General features: G+C 41.6%; 1 protein-coding gene across 2 annotated transcripts; it reads right to left on the bottom strand.

The window, feature by feature from the left end:
• Positions 1-4923: 4923 nt before the first annotated feature.
• Positions 4924-22594, bottom strand: LOC128905607 (probable G-protein coupled receptor 141). Of its 2 annotated transcripts, none has more exons than XM_054191909.1 (2): positions 22549-22594; positions 4924-6620 (listed from the first exon to the last, which is right to left on the bottom strand). In XM_054191909.1, exons 1-2 carry the CDS (start codon positions 22567-22569, stop codon positions 5673-5675), a joined length of 969 nt encoding a protein of 322 aa, XP_054047884.1. In that variant the 5' UTR covers positions 22570-22594; the 3' UTR covers positions 4924-5672. The 2 variants fall into 2 exon arrangements, with proteins under 2 accessions (XP_054047884.1, XP_054047883.1); XM_054191908.1 differs by lacking the exon at positions 22549-22594 and adding an exon at positions 22391-22508.
• Between the last annotated feature and the right edge of the window lie 360 nt (positions 22595-22954).

The following is a 22954-nucleotide window of genomic DNA, read 5'->3' as shown; positions in this document are numbered from 1 at the left end:
CATCAGCTTGGGTTTGCAGTCTGCTGTTAGTGGTGGGCAGAATGAGAACTCCACCTGTGATTATTTTTCATTATTTTATTTGTGACTGAGTTTCCAGGTCGATTATTGTTGAGACAAATGCATGAAAGTGTGCGACATCCACTCAGCAGCACTGAAAGGACCATATTCTTGAATACCAGAGCGGTGCTACAGTAAATTGCCTCTTCATTAGAAGATTGCATATGGAGGAGATAACAGCAGGGCTAATGAGACTGTGCATATATATGGGTTACATTAGTAATGAGAAACAGCTACGCCAATTAACTCTGCTCCCTAATGAAATTAATTCATGCAGTAAAAGACATTTGTAATAAAGTCAATACAAAACCAAAGTATATCAGTTTCTAATTCCTTCACCGTGGCAGGGTGACATAAACAATACCATGATTATGTATTATCATGGAAGAGTAATCATTGACAGGGAGGAAGGGGGATTTAGTGTTTGTAGGCTGAGGTTGTTCCAGTTTCTGCCAAAGAAAACGATAGCCTCCTTCCCTCACCCCTTCCTCTCCTCCAGACATACAAACCGGTAAATTAGAGAACTATTATTTCTCACTTTTAAAGTTAATTTTTGGAAAAAATAACTTGTTACATTAATTTGCACATGTAAATTCCTTAAAAACGATATAAGATCAAAATGTAAGGTTGAGTAAAACACATAAAGTAGAATTTTTTCCCACTGAGCTCACAATTATTTTCATGATTGAGACAATGCTGACAAAGGCTGTTGACACTTACATTTTGCCCTGTAACATTTCAGTCCACTTTCTTGCTGGTCCTTCCTGGGACAGTCACATCATCTCCATTGTTGCCAGCTGGATGTTGATGTGTCCATGCCTTCTTGTCTCAGATGTCAACCCATGTTGTTCTACCTGGTTAGCCTGGTCTGTTCATGTTTCATCAGCCTGCTGGTGAAAACAGAGGTCAGTTTTGGAGTTTGGGGTAACTAGTGGTTGTACGCTGGCCATGGACTCTGGTGGCAAAAAGCTGTGTCTGTATGCTCTGTGTTGGTGAAGGCTTCTGAGGTTGTGGGTGAATTTCATCTGGTGGAGATCCAGGTGCAGTCTTGTTGCAGCCTCAGCTCTACCAGCACCACCAATGGGGTCCTCTGGTGCTGTGTGGGCTGTGGGGACAGGAAATGCTGCAGGGGCGGTCAGCACAGAGACCGGGTCCTCCTCAGTCATTAGGCAGTTGGTGATAACCAATAGTAGAGAGGTTGAGGTGAGCCTATACCTGAGATCTGTTCCAAACAGAGCTGAGTACGGTGCACAGTTTATTGCCGAGTGGTGAGCTGAATTCTTACTGTACTGCAAAAAGTATATTCCGATAGAGCAGTCCCACTAATTATTGTCTACCATCCATTCCATGAGCATCTCCTTAACATTGCTGTTTGGATGCTCTGCTAGTTCTTAGCTTTGAGAGTGTGCTGGTTTTCCATGCACCAAGCTGCGCTGAGGCCACAAATACTTTAGTTCTTGTGTGACGTGAGTAGTGAATTCTGTTCCATCATGACCCTGCAATACATCAGGGGCTCCAGAAGTGAGAAAGGCATCAAGAAGCTGTAGAGCCACCTCAGATGCTTTTTTTTACCTAAGTGGATGGAGAACACAAAATTTGGTGATGCAGTCCTGCTACACCATTATCCACTTCAAGATGCCTAGACACATGGACTGCATGTTGATAAAGTCAATACATTGATACATTTATTGAATAGTCCCTGTGCTAAGTGCTCCTTGTTCAGAACAGACCAGGGAGCAAATGGTTCCAAGTGGTGCCTTCTTTTTTCTTGACACACTACACAGAAGGATTTGAAGCGCTCAACAGCATCTCTGGTGATGTTTGTGCACTTAGACAACACGTGTTTCGTGATACAGTCACAGCCACCATGGCCAGAAACCGTATGTGCTTTTTTGATGATATCATACATATCCTCATGCTCACATAATATGTGTGAGATTCCTCTTTCATCTGCCTCCTCTTAATCAGATTCTCAGTGTCTCCACATAGTAAAATTTCATATCTGAAATGAGGGAAATAACAAGCAGTTTATTAGCAATAATGCTGTGTATCTAAATCAGGAAAGCAGCAATGTATACACTTTGAGTTAAAAAAAAAACAGAAAGAGTAGGTTCTCCATACTTTGTAAGTAAATAGTATTCATGTCTCAATTTTGACCTAGGATTCTGTTTTGTCTTCTTTATTTCAGCAATAGTTGCACAATGGTCTGTCTTTGGGATCGTGTACTTGGAGCATTTCTTACATTTTTTGTATAGTTCTTCTCTAAATTTAACTTCAAAGTCCTGAGGCATCTTCAGGAATGATTACTTAGCAAGCAGAGAAATCTAATTCAGCTCCCTCTAATGTACAACTGCTCTTGCACCAATTTCTGACATATGCTACAGTCATATTGTGAAACCAGTCATTTTGTAAAATGACTAAAATCTTGCCGCCATTTCTCAAAATGACTTCCAGTTACTTTGCAAAATGACAGAAAAGAGTAGGCAGGTATTATGCAAAATATCTAATCTCTGCCTCTAACCATGCAGATGACGGTAACTGGAAATTCCCCCTTCCTTTATAGATCATCTCCTGCATGTCTGCAGCTCCCCATCACTGCCTCTGCCATCCCTAGTCCCAGGAGCCACTTGCCTACATTTCGGATGCTGCTCTGGCCTGGTCTACATTTTCGTCTTCAGGAGTTATTCAGACTCTTCTCCTTCTGTGGCATTGCCTGGCAGCACCTGCACCCCTCCTCATCCCTCCTGGGAGAAACGAACAGGGAAGGTGCCCAGGGGGGTGGGACAGAGCAAGAAGCTGATGAGAGGTAAAGCAAGGGGAGGCTGGAGGGACCGCAACCGTTCCTCCCCGCAAGCCCTGTCGGCACCCTTGCTGGAAGCATCACCTCTGCCACCACCTGGCAGGGCAATTCCTGATGGTGTTAACCGAGATTTCATTCTCTCAGGGCAGTGGCAGACTTTCTCTGCCAGGCAGTAACTTTCACAAAGCAAGATGAGTGGCAGATGTAAAGTTGGCGTAGACAGTCCCATAAAAAGCATGACTTGGTGTTGAATAGTATCACCAACTTAAAGCATGGAATTGCACCCCTCTTCGTTATCATTCTGACTTAGCATTAACATCATTATCATCGATTTTTATTTGGAAAAAACCCCCACTATCTAGCATTTTTTTGTGATGCTATAGTACAGGGTATCACAAATGTGTACATTTTTACAAGATTTAAACAACTTGTGATTTTAACACATATATGAACAAGACTGGTTAAGCTGTATGGCCAGGAGATACTGTTTGTATACATATGTTTTATTTTTTGAAAGTTTTGACAAATTCAGATACAAAATGCTTTTCATTTATACACACATTTGCAGGAAGAACTTGCTTAACTTTTTCAGCACATAGTTATTTTGCTTGTTAACAACTTTATTATGATAGAAGGGTTATAACATAGTGTTACAAAGGTATGCAGTGCCTACAGAACACACACAAGGTATTTTCTTCCACCAAAGATGTTGCCATAGGAGGAAACAAAAATGTTGTGCCGTTTTCCGTCTTAATCTCCCTCCACAAGGCAAAACTGATTTGCTCTTGTAGTTTTAAAACAAATCTGGATCAGAGCAGTTTGTTGCTTTCTCAACGACACATGATTAACCAGTAGTGAACTACACATTCAGGTTGACTCTTTCCATGTTATGAAAGTCTCCGTAGTTCCCCGACTACTGTTGAATCTGGCTGGTAGTCATCTTCCTCTTTGCTGTGACCCTTTTGGGGCAAACACCTTCTCAGACAGTTTTGGCTCAGATCCACACACACTGCAAGCTCTCACATTGCTGTCTTAACAGCTGTTGTGACTCAGGCTATTTGCCAAGGGTAGTCCATGAGAGCACCCCCACACCTCACTTCTGTTATGAACTTCAGTGATTTCCAACTTACAGTGTTATATAGCATTACTTACACTCCGACCTGAAAATACTTTCTCATGATCAGACCTCCTGAGACATACAGAGGAGCTTGAAGCCAGAAGGAAGACAAGGAAGACAGACTATAGAAAGTAAAAGCAACCATCTATAAAGTAACCATCTTTGGTGGGACAAAAAGACACAAGCATAGCAGTAAGATTGTACAGGTACAGCAAAATGAATTATTTGATTTTAATCACCATTTGCTTTCTGTCTGATGAGCACGAGGTGTTGAAAGTAAAGTACAAAGGAATGGAAATAATCTGAAATATGAAAAGGTGGCCTTCAACAGCATCACGAGGAGAGACTGTCGCGGGAAATCAATCAGCTGATAACCTCTAATTTTTCAAATGATTAAAATATTATTCCACTGACTCTAGATGAAAAAATGTGACCTTAAGCGGATGGCAAGAAGAAGAAAGATAAATTAGCCATTGCTGCTGGGTTACAGAAGTCAGGAATTTATACTCTCTTTTGGGGATGAGTGTAAAGTAGATGAGCTATGAAAGCCTGAATGTCTTTCACAAAATTATTCTGCTGAAGTTTTGCTCTTTTTAAGAGGAATTTGATTCTGTCTTTAGAGATAGCAGCTCACAATGCCTCACTAAGATATAATAAGCTTTTTCGCTATACCAGGTTTATTACCTTTTTCCATCCCTCCAATTCAAGCAGTAACGTTTTAATTTCTTCTACTACTGCAGAGTACTAAATTTATAGAATTGATTTGAAGCTAAACATACTGTGAGTAATTAGTTATAAACTTCAGAATTTCACAAAGTCAACATATGAGAAAAAAAGTCATTGTTACCTTGGACACCTAAAATATTTGACTTTTGAAGAGAAGACAACTGCTGTCTAAATGATCTAAATAAAATGATCATCACTGTTTAATATTTTTTTAAATTGAACAATTCCGTAAATAAAAATACATGCTTTTATTTGAACTCACAATGTTCATTTCAGTAACAACGTGAAATTTTTGTAGTTAGAAACATTTTCATAATGTGGGAAAGAGAACAAAACTCTTTTCTGCTGCAATGATACCATCTCCAAAAGGTGATTTTGAGAAAATCTTTTACAAAATAAGTATTTGTTTCTGGTTTGTTTTTAAAGAGTTGGTATAATTGTTCGCTTAGAAAGTTACACTTGTCTTTACAGTGAAGGAACAGACCTACTCAGGAGGAGCAATAGCTTCCCTGGTTTTTATGAGACCTTGTGGGAAATAAATAAGAAATATATGCGGAAAATTACATAGATCTTTATGTTTCAAAAATCTGTACTTTATTCCATAAAAAGCTGCTTTTCTCTTTGTGTTTCTACATACTTTGCAAATTCCCTTGAAGTCTCTTCCTACTGCCTTTGACTTCACAAACTTTGATGTAAACATAGTAAGACAGAAAAGCCCGTGCCCTTTCCTTCCTTTCTTCCAGGTGCATCTGCAACCCAGTAGGTAGCGTGATGAGGAAATCCCAGAAGTACTCCAACAGTTTACCACCTGTGACACTGGAGGCAATTTGCCCCATTATTTCGGGGAGCAGCTGCGCAGAGCCCTGTGCGAGTTTGCTGCGCTGTTTCCAGTGCCCATGCTGACTTGCTGAGGAGTGGATTTGCCATGCCTGTCCAGCACGGTGCTCCGCCAGGTCCAGGTCCATGTGGATGCTAGCAGCAAGACAACCTGCTACGGAGAACACCCATCTTTTGCTTAAAGAGGCGATTTCCACTCAGCACAAACGACAGCAGGTCCAGACAGCTGAGGGCAGTCAGACTCAAAAAAACTTCATTGTAGCTTTCTAACTGGCCAAATTCACTCACGTGCTGTATGTAGTAGGCCCTAAAGAGGTGATAGGGAAGGAAGCAAATTATGATGACGCAGATAAAAATCAAGTTTTTCACCTGGGCCCAGAACTCTTGGTGTGACCAGAAGGAGGTGGAAAGTTTTCTTGACACTTTTACCAGGATGAAAATCTGCAGTCCCAAGAGGACACAAGTAATGCAGGCGACAACTACAATTATGGTGTAGTTCAGGGCTCTCACGCTCCCCTGCTGTAGTTCTTGGTGGAACATAAAGCATGTTGTAATTTCATATGAGCCTGAGCGTCCATACTCAAAGTACAAGACTGGCACCACAAAGACCATGACGAAGAGCCACACAGCAGCGCTTGCTGCAATGGCATGCAGCTTCCTGTAAAACTCTACCTTGATCTTCCACTGAAAGAAGATGAGCCACCGGATCACCAGCGTGATCACATAGAATAGGAAGGTCAGGTACATGTGGATGTGCACCATTGCACTCACTGTTTTGCAAAATGGCATCTTGAATACCCACTTCTTGTTGACATAGTAGTGCAGGCGGAAGGGCACCGTGAAGACAAGGAGGCTGTGCACAACGACCAGGTTAATGATGGCTGTAGTGGTCACGGACAGAGTGTTCATCTTGACCAGCACAAACGACATTGTGATGGACCCAATACCACCTCCAGCAAAGACAACTGAGTAGACAGTAATCAGTATGGCACTCATGGTGGTGTTGTGAGTGAAGGCAGAGGAGGGGTCACTGCTGTTCCTGTTCTCTTCAGTCATGTTCCTGAAATCTTCCTTGTACATATTCTAGAAATAAAAGAACACATAAAGACTAAGATAAGGTAGGAATGAGAGGGCTCGCCCGAAAAGCCAGCAGAGCTTTCCTCCTAGATCTTGCTCAAGGGATAATCCTGGAATCTCATAGCTGGCACAAGCTGTAACCAGGAGTTTTTATCCAAACGTCCCCCAGCCTAGAGAAAAACGGCTGAGAAGGTTAGGTGGAAAGGATGCTCTAATCCTTAAGACGTTGCTAGCCATACCCTAGCTAGCATGAGTTAGTAATATGTGGGAAGAAGAGATCGTTAGAGAAATGACATGATTGTGGTGGTTTTGAGCTCTCTGTGTTACTAGTTGTCCTCTCTTCTGAGCATCTGTATGCTTTTTCAGTGAAGATCAGAGACATTGTTCAAATTCTGCTACTCATTCATCAGTTTGTTTATTTGCAACACAAATCTGCCCTTTCCAGAGCCAGATAATAACCATATGCTGCTCTATCAAAGCTACAAATTTTGTTTGTTACCGAGAGATGAGTTTTGCACACATGACAGTCAACTCCTTCTCCATGGACAGTTTATCTGAGTAATGGATTAAACACCATGGATACCCAGCCTCCATAGAGATCCTGCTCAGATCCTGCCAGACACGTGGGCAGTGCTGTCCTGGTGCTCAGGGCCATTTCGTATCTAATATTTGCCAAACAGGTGTTACAAAAAGGGCTGTTAGAAAATGTTAGGAAAGGACATCCTGGGTTAGTGCAAATAAACCTGCCTGGCCCGAGCTGAGGCTAGATGAAAGTTAATAGTTTAATAAGTATGCTATACATTTTTAATATATTCCTGTTTCAAAGAGAGATTAAATATAATTTTATAATTCTAAATGTAACTTCTGGTAGGATTTTTAAGTACTACAAGATCATGTGGGAGGGGAAGAGTTCAGGTAGGGTGTTATCCTGAAGCACGTTTGTATCTATGAAAGTATCAAGGGGATGTCCACACTACAGTCACAGAAAAGAAGTGGGGGAAACCGATCAGTGCTGGGCTCTGTACTATCCCAGTTATACTGCTACTGCTACCCCAACTATAATTTAAAACTGACTCTGGTGTGCCATCCATTTCACCGGTGAATCCCACAATACAAGAGGGGTTTTTCTCATGAGTGAGTTTTTTCAGTTTTTCTCTTAATGTTGCAGTGTTGCTGACTTCACAAAGTGGTTCCTCTGTCTCTTTGTACGACTGGTGTTTCAGCTTATTTTCATTTTTAGGTAGCACGTACTGCCAAAAGCTGTGATGGGAAAAAAATTCTTTAGCAGCAATTTCTTTTGCGGAAAAGAGGAAATACTTATAAAAGTTTATAAACCGGTTTTGCTCACAATGGGGAATGAACATCTGTGACGCAACTCAGATATTTTTTGCTGTTTCTTAGCAATATTTCTAAGCATTCGCACCTACAGTTATCAAGATCTCTTTATACATGGGAAAGTCAGTTATTCTCTAGCTATTCCAACGCATCTAAGACTCCAGATATTTTATTGTAGTCAACATAAATATAACTGCCATACGTCAAATTGATGTGTTGGGTGTTGGAACTTACTGACCTTTTCTGCTTGAAACTGTGTTTCAGAGTTACACGGACAACTCATTCCAGTGCATTATGAGAAGCAAAATGGGTTGCAATGAAAGAGCTTTTTCTCAAAGGCGCTGCTGGTTGGCACACTGCAGCTCTTGCATCAGAAACCAACGAGTTCCTCCCAGTTCTGTTCCCGTTTCTGAGATATTGCATTTCAGCTTCACAACTGTGCAAGCCAGAAGGGATTAGCAATAGCTGTTCCATCAGTTTCCCCAAGTTGTTAGGCTTTTAATTCGAAAAGATGTCTCTAAAGAGCGGCATTATCACACTGTTTTAATTTAAAATGCATATTTAAAGTTTAAAAAGTGCCACAGCCCAAAAGGCAATGCTCTGGAAACGTGGGTTGGTGCGAGCAGCCCCAGCATCAAGGCTGCACGTGGAGAGGAAGGACACCTCGCTGTCACCCTTTGGAGCCCGGCAGTGAAACATGAACTGAAGGCAGCAAGGAACAGATAAGCAGAAGCCAGATAACTGATATTTTCCTCAGACATTCCTATTAACGTGACAGCGAGAGACCTATTTCTGTCTGCAAATGAGCAACTGAGACACTGAAATGCAGGTTTCTGCAGAATTCTGCAGTCATTGCTAAATCCCTTCATTGTAAGATGCTGCAGGAAATCTCACTTTCATTAAACTTCATGGGAAAAGCTACCAGCAGCTGGTAGGAGATTATCAGATCCCCAGTACTAGAGACATCGCACCGAAACATCATTACGTGATGAACACAGAGTATAACATGACACAGGGCGTGTTTCACAGAGGAAACGCTGCTTTCTGGTGAAATGAGGTTTCCTATTGTACTGACATTCACTGAGCCATAACCTACTGACCTGAAATACAACTAACAAGTCCTTTGGCCAGAATTTAACAGGAGGCACATGGAATGAGATCAAATGCAGGTCTTACAAGAGACTAATTAATTATATGACATAAGGCTATATACAGAATTTCACTGGAGACATGAGATACAGAAGTCTCCAGGAGCCGGAAAATGTCTCACAGCAGAGGAGGAACAACAGAAGAGACCACTGCGAGTGGTATTAAGCTATCTAAGAAATGATCTTCCCCCATGCTTCCCCTTTGCCAGTGTCAGCTGGTGTAAGTAGAAATGCCAATAGAGGGCATACAAAGGCAGAGAGTTTCTCCTCAACGAGGTGTTCTTGTTTCTGTGCCTTCCTAGCCCCTCTAGCTACTGCCAGTCCAGTGATATTGCTCAAATTTTGGAGCAAGGTTTAGTCTTACTCTATGTTAAGCCTCTCACTACTTGGCTAAACTTCTGCTGGGCATGTGCTTTGAACAGCCAGGAGGCAATGATGATGGTCAACCACTTCATTTGAATGCCACAGCAGTTAAAGAGACATCTGCTGGTGCCAAGCCTGGGGACAATTGCCAAAAATAGCTGTGTTTTAGTTTGACAAAGGAGGTAGATTGCCAAGAGGCCAAATGCCAGGTTCTTTCAGAAATAGGGTCAGCAAAAAGATTCTCGTGCATTCAAGATTCAGCAGTTACCAAGTGCGGCGAAGGCCATCACATGCATTTCCTGTGGCTTTCTGTGCGGCACAGCCCACAGGACTTCCCTGGACTGCTCTCTTCAGGCCACAGCGTGTCATTTACAAAAACTATGCGGTCTCTGTCAAAATTTTCCCAGTCAACGCATATTCATTCCAACCTTCAGGAATTTGTTTCTCTTTTATCTTACTGTTAATTATTCTACTGTTTAAAAAAAAAAAAAAAAACAAAAAGGGTGAACCACATTTCTAGACAGAATTTGTACAGCCTCAGCTTCCAGGCATAGTATGTGCTTCTGGTTTAAAAAAAAAATCTGCTTCAGATTTAAAAATCCTTTGTTAAATTTTGTCTTTCCCTATAGATACCTGGAGATAAGTAGAGATAAAAGACAGAAGATACTTATTCTCTCTTCATCCCAGTTGTACTTGTGGCTCCTCACTGAACTGCCTCCGTCAGCATTGTGCTCCTATTTGGTTCTTAGATAAACAACTTCGCATTTGGCAGTGGTAAAATGCATGTTTCTAGTTTGCACCTGATTTAGCAATCCAGCCTGTCACTGCCTCATTCCCTTCGTTGCATACTGTTTTCCAAACCAGGTTCATCAGTAACCATTATGTTACATCAACATTGTATCAACTGATATAAAAACCCCCAAACACCCTGATTTGTCTAAAACAATGACCACTCACAGTCTCTGCCAAACAGTGAGCTCTACTATCTGTACTACAAGCGTTTGCAAAATGTATCCCTCCGTGTATGTCTGCCGAGGGACTGGCAGGCTTCACACACATTTTCATGTGTTCTGACAGTTGGGTTCTGCAGAAGCAGCGTCTGCAGCCTGCATTGCACCCAACTAAGAAGTTTCATTTGAATTTGGAGAGGAAAAAAGTTCAATTCGAATCAAAGACTTCTGGTTTTGACAGACTTAATAAAATGGAAAAATGAGTGTTTGTCAGAACTGACATTTCTGCATTGAACTAGTCTAGGTTGGAGGCAGTGCAAAATGCAAATATTATTTAACAAAAGTCTGTTTAAAATGTGCATTTGTTTCACAAACAGTCTCAGAGATGCTTTCTGTTTAGAGCACTGTAATTGTTTTTCAATTTGCTCTAATTTCATGCTGTGTTATGGTAATGTAGGCTACGCCACTAGAATAATTGCAGAAGTCTCTTCATTTCAAAATAACCACACACACCTGAAGTTTGAAGTATAAACTTCTGCTTAAATGAAAACATTGCAAATTAAAAATATGAAATATCAAGTGTGTGTTTACATTTAGATATCACCTTTTTTCAAACAACTTTCAGTGACTCCTCTAACTCATTCCCTGGCTCATTGACTCATGTCTTGCAGGCTGTGTCATCATTATACCGATACTTCTTAGTCTAAATCCAGCCTATTGAAGAACAAGTGGGATGGAAAAATATGTTGAGTTAGTCCTCTTTTGTTTGAGATTTTTCGCTGGTTTTACACAAAAATGGAAACCATGGAACCTTCCTAAAAATAATTACTTACCATCCTAGCTGTATCTTATAAAAGAGAACAAACTTATCCTTCTGGTCTTTACAGGGATTGGATGATACGAAACATACACACGAAGATGGATGAAAACAAAAAGAATTGCCTCCCAATTTTAGGAGCCAGTGTAGAACTACAGGATAGCAATATGAAAAAGGAAGGAACAATGTTTTCCTGTACTAGGAAATTACAAATAACAATGATGAAAACAGTTGTGCAGAAAAGCTTTAAAATGTCTTCAAAATAAAACAACCAGACAAATAGATATTTTTTTTTTCTAAAGTTGCAAACATTGTTTTAAAAGCATTGCAAACCAAGGCTTTTGTTCATTCTGTGTATGCTTACAGATTAGGGTTTATCTCCACTCTTCAAGTGTTGTTTACTTGGCTCTTCATTTTGTGTAAGCTCTAAGAACAAAAAGGAAAACACCTGATACTTTAAAGAGTCATTGCCTTACTTCCTCCTTCAAGCCTACAATGAAGTGATAAACATGAGCCTCAGCTACGTGAGGGCAGGGCTGCCCATAAGCCCGCAGCCTCAGGAAGATTTTTAGTTGCATCACAGGATCCCCCAATTCGCAGCTATTTCTTAGCCAGAGGAGGTCTTCAAAGCATCCTGTTTCTGAAGGGTTACATTCTTCTGCTGCCTAAAATGATCAAGTCTACACACAGGTGTAAGCCCCACAGATGACAAAGATGCTCATTTGGAAAGGTTATTCCCCAGAGCAGAGGGGATCATTTGAAAGAGTGTTTTGAGAAAACAGGGTAGGACAGGAGCAAAATGTGATCTATACTGTAACTGACTAAGTGTGGGTTTGGATATGGTTAAAGTACAGACATCCAAATGTAAGGGATGAGAAAAAGCTCACCCTAAAGCCCAGCACCACGTCTCAGTCCTGCTTTCTGCCAAGACTTGTAGCTCAGCATCTGGATCTTGGCACTCGGTGCCATTGCTACACCTCTACGGTGCTAGCAGAATGGAACTAGGAGATTTTATTAATAAAACGTCAGTATCAAAGGCTCATCGGCAGCGATGATTGCTGGATGGTGCATGTGGTACAAGATGTCTTCCTGCAGGACTGAGTCTCTGTGAGGAGTCTCTGCAAGATCAGTTTTGCCCTCCTGCTGGCTTAACTCATTTCTGTCGGAACACACAGTTGTATTTAACAGTTTTGAAAACAAATGGTGTTAACAATCAACATTTACGTATAATCTTACATAAGAACATTTTAACTGACTACATCCTGTTGCTTCACATTTGGTTAAGAAAACACAAGAGATGTACCGTTCTGTGGTACTTCACAACAGACTGGTATGTGATGGGGACTGTCTTCTTGCATTTTGTGATTTTTACAGTGGCTAACAGCTAAAGAGCAGTTCAGATAATATAAAAAATTGATCATAATAATAATGCTTAGCTCTTATCTAGTATCTTTCTGGAGCTGATCTCAAAGCTCTGTTGAAAGGTATACATATCATTCTCCCTGTGCCAAAGCTAAAAAAATGAAATCTCCGTGTTTCAAAGACAGATATAAAGCAAAGATATCCTTAAATCAAGTCCTGTACCTTCTCGAGTTAATCATGTTGTCTTGGCTTCTTGTAGGTCTTGTTCTAGAATAAATACATCCTCATTAACAGTGGGAAGAAAGTCAAGATATCTTAAAGAACTACAGGTTGCGTCTGAATGTGTGGAGTTTTTTCAAGTTATATAATATTGTTGATACCTATAATAAGTTAATACATATGTTAATATGTATAATATTGTTGATACACATTGTCGATACATATAAAAATTACATTATATTGTTCATAAATAACAATGTTTTTTTCCCAAGCAGTCATCATAAACGGGGCTTTCCAGGTTGACTTCTTTCCATATGTTTGCATTCTGCAAATCTTCAATCCTTGCACTGACCCAGGATTAAAACAAATATTGAAATATCAGAGTATGGTCTGGGACATCCCATTATCTAAGATAAAGTTAGTGTCAAGCTCTAGGTAGATATAGAAAGCTTAATACACATGATTACAATTAAATTTCCCTGCTAAATTGATGCAATTTTGCCCAAGATTTAGCAATAGCATGTATAATCACTGGAGTATGTTTCTCTCACTATGGTTCAAAGAATAGATTCAAGATGTATGTTTAGATTTTCACTAGTAATGTACTGAGCTGGTGGCAGAATGCGGTTATTTTCGAACATCACACACCAGCTGAATTTAAGAACAGGTGCTAGAAATGCGTGTTTTTTGTAAGTTATGAGTAATTGCTGATGGTCTTAGCAACACCGCCAAATCTAGAAGTAGTGTGATAGTGGGTTTTCACAGTATGATTGTATCACCTGGATCAGTCCTTCACCTAGTTTGAATTTGCACTATACCAACAGTGTCATGGACCAAGGCTGTTTAATAATATTTGAGAGTCCAGCCCAGATTTCAAGGACTACTTGTCCTGAGATCTGAGTGGCATCAGCACTCCTTTGCTCTGGATTGTGTGAAAAGTCCTTGAGAAAAGAGATCGGTGTCCTTTACGTTCAGGCATAATACATGCCGTTAGTGATTTTTCAGGTGTTCCGAACACAGAGATGTACACAGAATAACCATGGCAACCTAGGTGGTTTGCTTTTCTATATTTATTGCACCAGGACTCGAGGATTTTGAGTGTTAATTCAGAAGTGGACTGTAGGAGGTATGCAGATCCGGTGGTCAGGTCTTCTGGAAACTGCACTGAAACCACCTTCCAAAATCCTGCAGTAGAGGTATCAGGTGGCTGGTCAGATTAAACAAAGTTCAGTTTCTTGACAGCTAATCTGATATAATCTATGCTTTCCTAAACTGGGGAAAATCCCATATTGCCATGTACGCTTGACTGTGAAAGAAACGGTTTTAGCAGATGTACTTGTGGGGTTGGTGTTGGTCACCTGTTCCTCAGGCTTTTTCTTAGCATGGGTCAAAGCAGTGTCCTCAAGCAAGGGCACTGTCTGCTTCCTACGTAAAAGGATGAGATACAGGGAGAACATCATCCACTGCATCTTGTGCTCCTTACCCAAAGCCCAGATCTGCTCAGAGTCCCTCCCAGTGCCAGCTATGGGCCTGGTCCTAGTATGCAAGACTGGCTGGATCCGTTATTAAGCGGTTAATTGCAGGTTAATTGCAATTTATCATTAAGCAAAAGATCAGCTGCTAATAGGAATAGCTGAAAGACAGTATGTAGTTAGAGTAAGTAACTCTAGCTGCTACCAACAAAATTATATTTTTGACTCATATTTTTAATGTGCCTTACTATTTCAAGCACCTGAATAGAAAGATATTGATCATCTACAAAATGAAAAAGTTTCAGCATCAATAACAGCCAAAAATGTTTTGTAGATAATAGGTTTCTATAAACATCTCTGTCTGGGTTCTGAAGCGGTTGTGATTTGTGGCCGTCACCCAGGCGGTGCAAGGCATCCTCTGAGTGAGAAATACTGCCTGCGACACATCTGAAATAACATTTTGGAAAAGTATAGGGAGAAAAATGAGACTTGCAATTCCTCGTTTCACACATCTTTGCACAGCAGAGATATAAATTCAAGCTCCTCTGAAAAGTGGAAATACATCTGGTGGCCTCCTCTGAGTTCCCTTCTCCAATTTAAGGGGAAATAATGCCCACTTTGCAAGCTACCATCCCTGGGCATTATTACTCAGAAGAAATTTGCTTAAAAGTACCTGAGGCAGAGTGATGTGGAGAAAGTCTCTTTCCCCTTTGGTCTATCTCACTACCTTTCCCTCCTTTGGAAGTTGTATCTCATTCCATGTTGAATTATAGCGTATCAATAAAGCCACCTCAAATTTCTATTCAGCTCTTACCATAATCCAGATCTTTCAACAGAGAAGTACTGCAAACAAAACAAAATCTAAATCCCCGTGAAAATCTGCTGTACTTCTTTGATAGTGTGCGGGGGAGAGATCACAAATCCAGAAAACAACCGTTCTAGCCCTAATAATTTGCCTAACTTTCCCCATACCTACTTCTGTTTTCTACTGACGCTCTGCTTTGGCCTCAGTATTTGTCACTGAGGATGGGAGGAGCAATCCGAACTGCATACAAAAGACAACTGTGCAGACTCCAGTCTAAATGGACCTTTTTGATGTGGTGTCTTACTTATTTTTAACAACTGCACATTTCCAGCCGCCTATCACCAACTTTAATACTATCTTGTTCTGCAGGATTTTACTAGTTCACATCTGTCGCATGCCAGTAGGTTTTTCAGGATATACGCCTTTCATTGGGAGTCCAGCACAGCAATTCACTCGTTATCAGAGCTTGTTCCCATCAGGATAAAAAAAAAATGGAGGGGGGAGCTGATTGACGAGGAGATGCATTACTCCTGCCATAAGGATGACATTAGACTGCAGAGAATGAAATCATATATGCAGTACCATGCTGATCCTATATGCATATATGTCTTTCCGAGAAGAAAAAGCCCTTCCCTTCACCTGAAAATACAGTGCTCATCCTGAAATTTGAATTCCATACTAGCCTCTCACTAATTGCCTGCTGAGGCAGGCAGCATGTTATGAGGAAGGATTTCTTTTTAAAAGAGATTACAGCACAAGTCTATTGCTACTCACCCTCAAAATGTTTACTGCAATTGCTAATACTGTTTTATTTTCACAGATTGTATATTTCGTTTGCTTTCTGACTGCAGAGGTAATATAAACGTCATCATCAGCGCATGTTAAAAATCATGTTACTAATGATCGGTTTCATGCTGGATATACACATACAGCTATTCATGAAATTTAGTATGTTAAAATGCATTGTCTGTGTTGGCAGAGGAACAAACCTCTCTGCATTATTCTAAGTGTGTCTGCCTAGGAGCAGTACAGAAAGAAAAGCTTAGTACCAGTACTGCTAGACTGATAACGAAGATGTTTTCCTACCTCGGCATAAGCACAATGAAATACGTGACTTCACTGCTACAGTTGGGTTACACGGGAATTCAGGGTTCTTCCTGTCTTTTTCAGAAATGAGGAATTTACTGCAAGGGAATGGATCCACGCTGCGTTCATAAAGTACATTGATTTGCAAGAGCCTGTCCTGATCGGCACAGCTAAAGACTGCATAACGGAACGAGGTGCTGTACGCATGCAAGTGCTCACTTACGTCAAATTGCTTGGGCTGAAACGGTTCCTTTTGCTGTTAAATCTGGAGGTTTCTGTTCTGAGCTAATGATAAGCATGTGTGTTAAAACTAAGACCTTCATTGCATTTGCCGAAGTGTGAAGCTAATTGTGTTGGGAATAAGCTCATTACCGGTGCATTTTTTTTTAAGACTTTCACCTATTTTAAGTTCAGCTGAAAAGTTTAAGGATGCAGCCAGAGAGTCCAGCCAGACAGGTGTAGAAACGCCTACAGTAAGGACTGCTGTTCTGGGCTGTGGGAAGAGTACCCACAACTGCCCTTTATCCCACCATCCTCCTAACTTGCTTTCTCTTAGCCTTTCTCCCCATTTCGTTGACACAGGACTCCCAAGAAAACCTTGGGCCATGCTGCTTGCGGCCATAATTCTGTTTTGCCAGTTCAAATCTGCTTATTTGGTTTTGGAGTGCCCTGTGCTGTGGTGTTGCACAGGACACCATGCAACTGGGCCCCTATGCTTGGTTGGTCTTTAGGCCAATCTATAAAAAATAGAATTGAAACCAATAAATTATCAATTAGCTTCCCTGCCTAACTTCTTTTAATTCCATCCAGGTTATTTGATGTTCTGTACATCTTTCCGATCACTGGAAAGCATAAGCACCAAATATTTTACGTCATTATTCACTATAGTTCTTATGAGCTCCTCTTAGCTGAAAACAGACTAACAGGACAGTCCTGAATTATATTATGAGCCCTACATGATAGATGTACAGGGAAAAAAAAATAGTAAAATACACCTGGAGTCAGTAGAGCATGCTGGAGAGAAGCCCAAAACAGCACCAACATAAGCGGATACAACCGTGTGTGGTGTAGGAGATACCCTGTGCAGATATGAGCTCTGATCCCAGAGCAAATGGCCACAGCAGGGCAGTGACCTGCCCTCTAGCTTCTCAGCAGGATTTGTTAGACTGGCCACAGCAGCATGCCTCGTTAGCCCTATTGCTTCTGGTTCTGAGGTTAGAACATTAAGCACTAATTCAAATACATCTTCACAGAAAAGATATCCCCAAAATATCTTTCCTGTTGAAATCGGTGAATGTTAAGAATTTGGTGAGAGTAAGAAAATAAAGCACATAATAGTTAATGTTTCTCGTTGCGCTACTGATGTGGAAATCATAGAATCACAGAAAGTTTCGGGTTGGAAGGGACCTTAAAGACCATCTAGTTCCAACCCCCCTGCCATGGGCAGGGACACCTTTCAGTTTTCTCAAAGCCCCATCCAGCCTGGTCTTGAACACTCACTGAGGAGAGATTCCCATTACGAGCTTTCTTTTCTCTCTGCACCATCAAACCAGGACCATCACTGAAAGTGATTCAATGATTTCTACAGCCCCCATGGTGGGAGATCTCACCATTCACTGCTAAGTACCATTAGCACGCTGAAAAGTGCAGATAAAACAATGCTTATTGAGTATCCACTCCAGATTTTCCTTATGCCTCTTACTTTGGCTAAAACTCTTTTCCCCTTAATTTCACTTAAGAAAAGTTCACTCTGTTCAGTGAGCTGACAATAAAATAATGAATTCTGTATCAAAAGCTATCTCCACTTAATTTTCAGATTCAGTTTCCCCTAGACAAGTTATTGGGCATCTGAGCTCCTTCCCTTCCCACATCTAATATTATCCTCACTTGAACTTAATTTCAGTTGTGTAGAAGGTTCTAGGTTAGGAAGAAGTTGATTAATCTGGTGAGAGGTTCCAGCATTGTATTTTTTTATGCGTTTTTTTAAGTATTTTTGCCCTAAACTTTTTTGTTTCAGATTCAGAAGCAGCCTGCCCACATTGTTTTAGGGGTAAAAGGGTAGAATTCATGCAGTTTTTCTGTATGGCATTGGCAAAAGATATGCATGCTACCATGTGAGTCTGAGGTATGCGTGCAATTCCGAACGCAGGAAATATCTAAGCTAGCTTTAAATAGGTGATAAATAGGTGTTGGTGTGACCTTCCCTCCAGTCAAATTTATCCTGGTTTTCCAGGCTTACAGGCTGTAGTATTTCAGCGCTGCAGTTAGCTCCTCCAGAGCTAGTTTTGGTACCTCTGCATGACACTGCAGAAAGCCTCGTGCACATCCCCGTGTGTGTCTATTGTGGCTGTTGAATCATAGAAACATCCAGGTCAGCAGGGATCTCTGGAGATTTTATGGTCAAACCTCCTGTTGAAACCGGGCCCTTAGACCGGGTTATCCATGGTCCTATCGATTTGAGCCTTGAATATTTCCAGCAACAGAGGTTCTGCCACTCCAAATTTTTCAGTGTCTGTCTTGGACCAGGAAGACCAAATTTGGACACAACATCCCAGGCGTGGCCTAACGGGTGCTAAAAAAAAAAAACTCTTGGAGATGCAGGCCATGACAAGTTTTCCTTTCATTGCTGTAAGGGCACACTGCTGGCACACATTAAGGCTGCCCCCCAAGCAGTCAGACCTCCCAGACACACCCCCCCCACTGCTGCATGGGATTACCTTGTCCCAGGTGCAGGATTTAACAATTACCTTTGTTGAACCTCATGCAGTTCTTGCTGGCCCAATCTTCCAGCTTGTTGCAGTCTCTGGTGGCACTTCCTTTCAGCATCTCCCTCCTCCCACTTTGTTGTCATCTGCAAACTTGCTGAGGGTGCATTCAATGCTGCCCTCCCAAATTTTTATAAAGCTATAGTATTATTGAAAGCTGTAGTATTTATTGAATAGTATCAGGCCCAGTATTGACCCCCAAAGAACTCCTCCTCTGCCAAGCTGCTGGTTCAACTTTGACCCATTAGCCAACACCCTTTCAGCTCAGCATTTTAGCCAGTTCTCCAACTATCTTGTGGTCCACCTGTCCAGTTTGTATCTCACCAGCTTGTCTACAGGTCATTAAGATGACCACGTTAAGTGCCTTATTGAAATCAAGGTAGATGATGTCCGTGGCTTTCTCCTCATCCACTGAGCAAACTGTTTCATCGTGGAAGGCATCACAGAATGGCAAATAAAGTCATTGCAATGCTCTTTGTAGGATGACAAGTACTTTTCTCCTAAATAAACCACCTTTACATCACACTCTTCATCATTTGATAGCTATTAGTCTTAAAATTTCCTCAAAAAAATACCAACTATACCAATTAACACCTTCTTATATGCTCTAAATAACCCCGATTGTGAATACAAATACCTGGAAGGAATCCCTTCTTCCTTTCTTCCAAAAACTGCTTCACCTGTTTATCCTTCCCTGTAGGTCAGTGAATGAAAAGAGGCAAGCTCTGAGAAATGCACAGCTTGAGCTGGAGGCCTCATGCCATCTCCTGCAGCAGAAACAACACACCTGCAATCACTCACTTCTGCCAGGCTGCAGCAGGAAGCCCAGTGTTCCCACCACCAAGCCGAGGGCTGCCTGGTGCCTCAGCTGCTGCCATACAAGGCTGGGAGAGATCAAACTGGGCAATCCCATGTAAAACCACACCAATATATTTGTCACCTTGTGATGTAAATCGAAATGTAAAACCTCCCATCAGCTATGACTCCCTGGAAGGCAGACCCAATGGTGGTCTGATCTCTGTCCATGACACCTGTGTCACACCAAGGCTGAACAGCAGCTGCACATATTTCTGGGACATGAAGTTTAGGGAGGTCCAGCTGATACGGACAGCCGCACCATACATATGTAGCAGCCCATGCTGCAAGAGGATCCTCTACCTCAACACCGACTTCCTATACAAGATCACAGAATCATAGAATGTGTTGGGTTGGAAGGGGCCTTTAAAGGTCATCTCGCCCAACCCCCCTGCAGTAAGCAGGGACATCTTTAACTAGATCAGGTTGCTTGGAGCCTCTTCAAGCCTGGCCTTGAATGTCTCCAGGGATGGGGCCTCCACCACCTCTCTGGGCAATCTGTTCCCATTTCTTCTCTTCAAGATCCTTCACAGCCCTAGCCTTGCTTTTCAAAGCAACTACTCCCAGTTTCAGAATGAAGATCATGATGAGCAACTGCCCTTCCCAGAGACTCTTCAAGATAAGGACAAAGTGATTGAGATGGCCTGTCTCAGGGATGGCTCTGGGGCTAAGAACCCTGAACTAAGAACTACCACAAAGCTGCAAATTGGGTGCAATCTCTCGACCCAAGCTATTGCCTCTCTTACTTCTTAGGGAAATTCATCACAGCACATTTATTAAAGCAAACCACAACAACTTATCAAAATAAACTATTGTGCTGCAGAAATTTCTGCATTAGACTGAGGAGAAGATGTGGTAAGAAACAATCTCAGGCAGCTCATTAATATAGCCACTTTATTCAGTCTAGCTTTGAAAGGTATTTGGATACTTTGTGAAGATCAGCTAGATGTAATGACAGCGTCATCATTATATGAATCTATACATAACAATAGCAGGACTCCAACTATTTTATCCAGTTATTGGTATTGCTAGCTTTTTCACTCATAAAACGGTGAGCAGAATCTTCTGACCATGTGCTTGAAAGGCCAGTTCCTTTACATACCAAAATGAAGTGCAACTCTATAGCATATAATCACGTAACAAAGCAAGGCAAAACAGCCATCGCATTTCCTACTACTCTCAGCATCGCTTTTGAATTGCGGGTGATTTTTGCAGCAGTTCTCTCAGAAAGATGAGTCTGTGTTTGGCTTATCACCTGAAAAGCAGCAGATACATTTTTTTTTTTGGGGGGGGGGGGGCAAACATAAACAGCATACTCAAAGGAGCGATGCCTTTCCGTGAGTGCTAAGAACACCGAGGAGATTTAAGTTCTTATGTAGTGAGACGCTCCTGGACAGCAGCAAGTGTATGGGTGTTTTTGTGGAGTATCTGATGCCTTTCAAACTGCAGCCTAATTTTCCCTGCTGTAAGTTTTTTTGTGTGCGTCAACTGATAATGCTGTCAGAAAGATGAGAACTGCAATGGTACAGTTCAAAGTGGAAGAGGAAAAAACAATTCTGCTACTTTCTGTCTTTTCACCAGGAGGGACATGGGGCTGTGGGTCCACAACAGGAGGAAAAAAAGCTGCCACTGCTGCTACGGAAGGAAAAACAACCCACCTGATACATGATCACCCAGAAAAGTTAAGAAGTCCAAACAGAACACCACTGTGTAGTTACCAGAATAATATACACATACACCAGTCTGCATTTGGTGACCCGGGTCATTTTTGCTGGTGTACCTTCTGATCACTTTTCTCCATCCTCCAGCCACAGATGATTTATCTGTATTACTCAGTTCACGCTTTTCTTTTCCCTGATCACTGAGGAAGATACTCAGCTGCTCTTTCTGGCTAACAAAGGAAAGCTCCGCAACATCAATAAAATGAAAAAACCTGTCACCCAGGATTCCCTTGTTGCCTTCCTAATGGCCTCCTGTACACGCTGAGCGACAGGAGAACAGGGATGTAAAATTCAGTATTGGAGCAGATAACCAGTGGCTAAGCCAGCTGTCCAAAGCCCCTCAAGAACTGGACACCAAACCACTCACCACCTGCCCTTGCTGAGCTTTGCAAGTGTCTGAGAGCATCAGGGAAGGTTTCTAAAAGCACCGAAGTGAAGGCAGAGCTGGCAACCCTCTGACTATTAGATGGACTTATGATCCTCAGCATCTGAGATGATTTTGAAAAATTTACTCTTTGTGAAAGAGTATCAAAGCCTATGAGAAAGCTAGTAGAAGCACTATGGAAATTTCCTTCTTATTCTTTGTTTGAAGATTGATTGTCAAAACCAATAACACTACTCGGGTCTTTCTGGTTTGCATTTTCTTTCAATAAACTAATTTTCAGAAAGGATCATGAAAGTGTGGATGCTATTGTAAAAGAATCCCAGGTGCCCTTCCTGCAACGCTGACTCCCAAAATATACTTTTAACTACCTTCTACTTCACTTCCACATATTTCACAAAATCTGACATTCACAGCTGCCGCAGTGGACTAAAAACCTGAAGCACTTTTAACTTCCATCCTATAAAGTTTCCTCCCAGCTTTGCTTTAAGCTTACCTCCCACCAGGAACAGTCAAGCCCCATCCAGATCTGCAGACTTCTCATTTGAGTTCGATAATATTTCCCTCCTCCTCTCCAAGGTGAGGGCTAAAATACTCCCCTCTGCATGTCTGCCTCCAGTACCTCTGCTGAGTACCTTTGCAGCGCGCACTTACCCGCAGACTCTCCGGCAGCATAGCGGGAGACTCGCCTCGCTCTCTACAGCTCCCCGACTTTGCAGAGAAGTGCTGCTGAGGAACTGCAACAGCCACCCAGCTCTGTTGGCTTCCTGGAGTGTCGTCCATTGCCCACAAACCACAAACAACTGACAAGCATGATTGGACCAATCGTTATCATCTCATGCATCAAGTCTATCTACGTGGACGTGTTTGGGGTTTTTATTTATTCTTGTGCTGTTCAATACATATTAAATACGTCCAGTTCTTGCAAAATGTATCTGCTTGTAGGCAGTCAGAGGTGCAAGAAAGGAAGAGGTCTAATCAGACTAAAAGGGAAAAAGAACTCGCGGGAGGATGCATTTATAGTCGCCTATGTGGATATATACACACAGGTATTTCTCTC

This window comes from Rissa tridactyla, chromosome 2 (genome assembly GCF_028500815.1).
Source record: "Rissa tridactyla isolate bRisTri1 chromosome 2, bRisTri1.patW.cur.20221130, whole genome shotgun sequence".
NCBI lineage: Eukaryota > Metazoa > Chordata > Aves > Charadriiformes > Laridae > Rissa > Rissa tridactyla.
The sequence above is the reverse complement of the archived record's forward strand: the minus strand, read 5'-3'. Positions and strand labels throughout refer to the sequence as shown.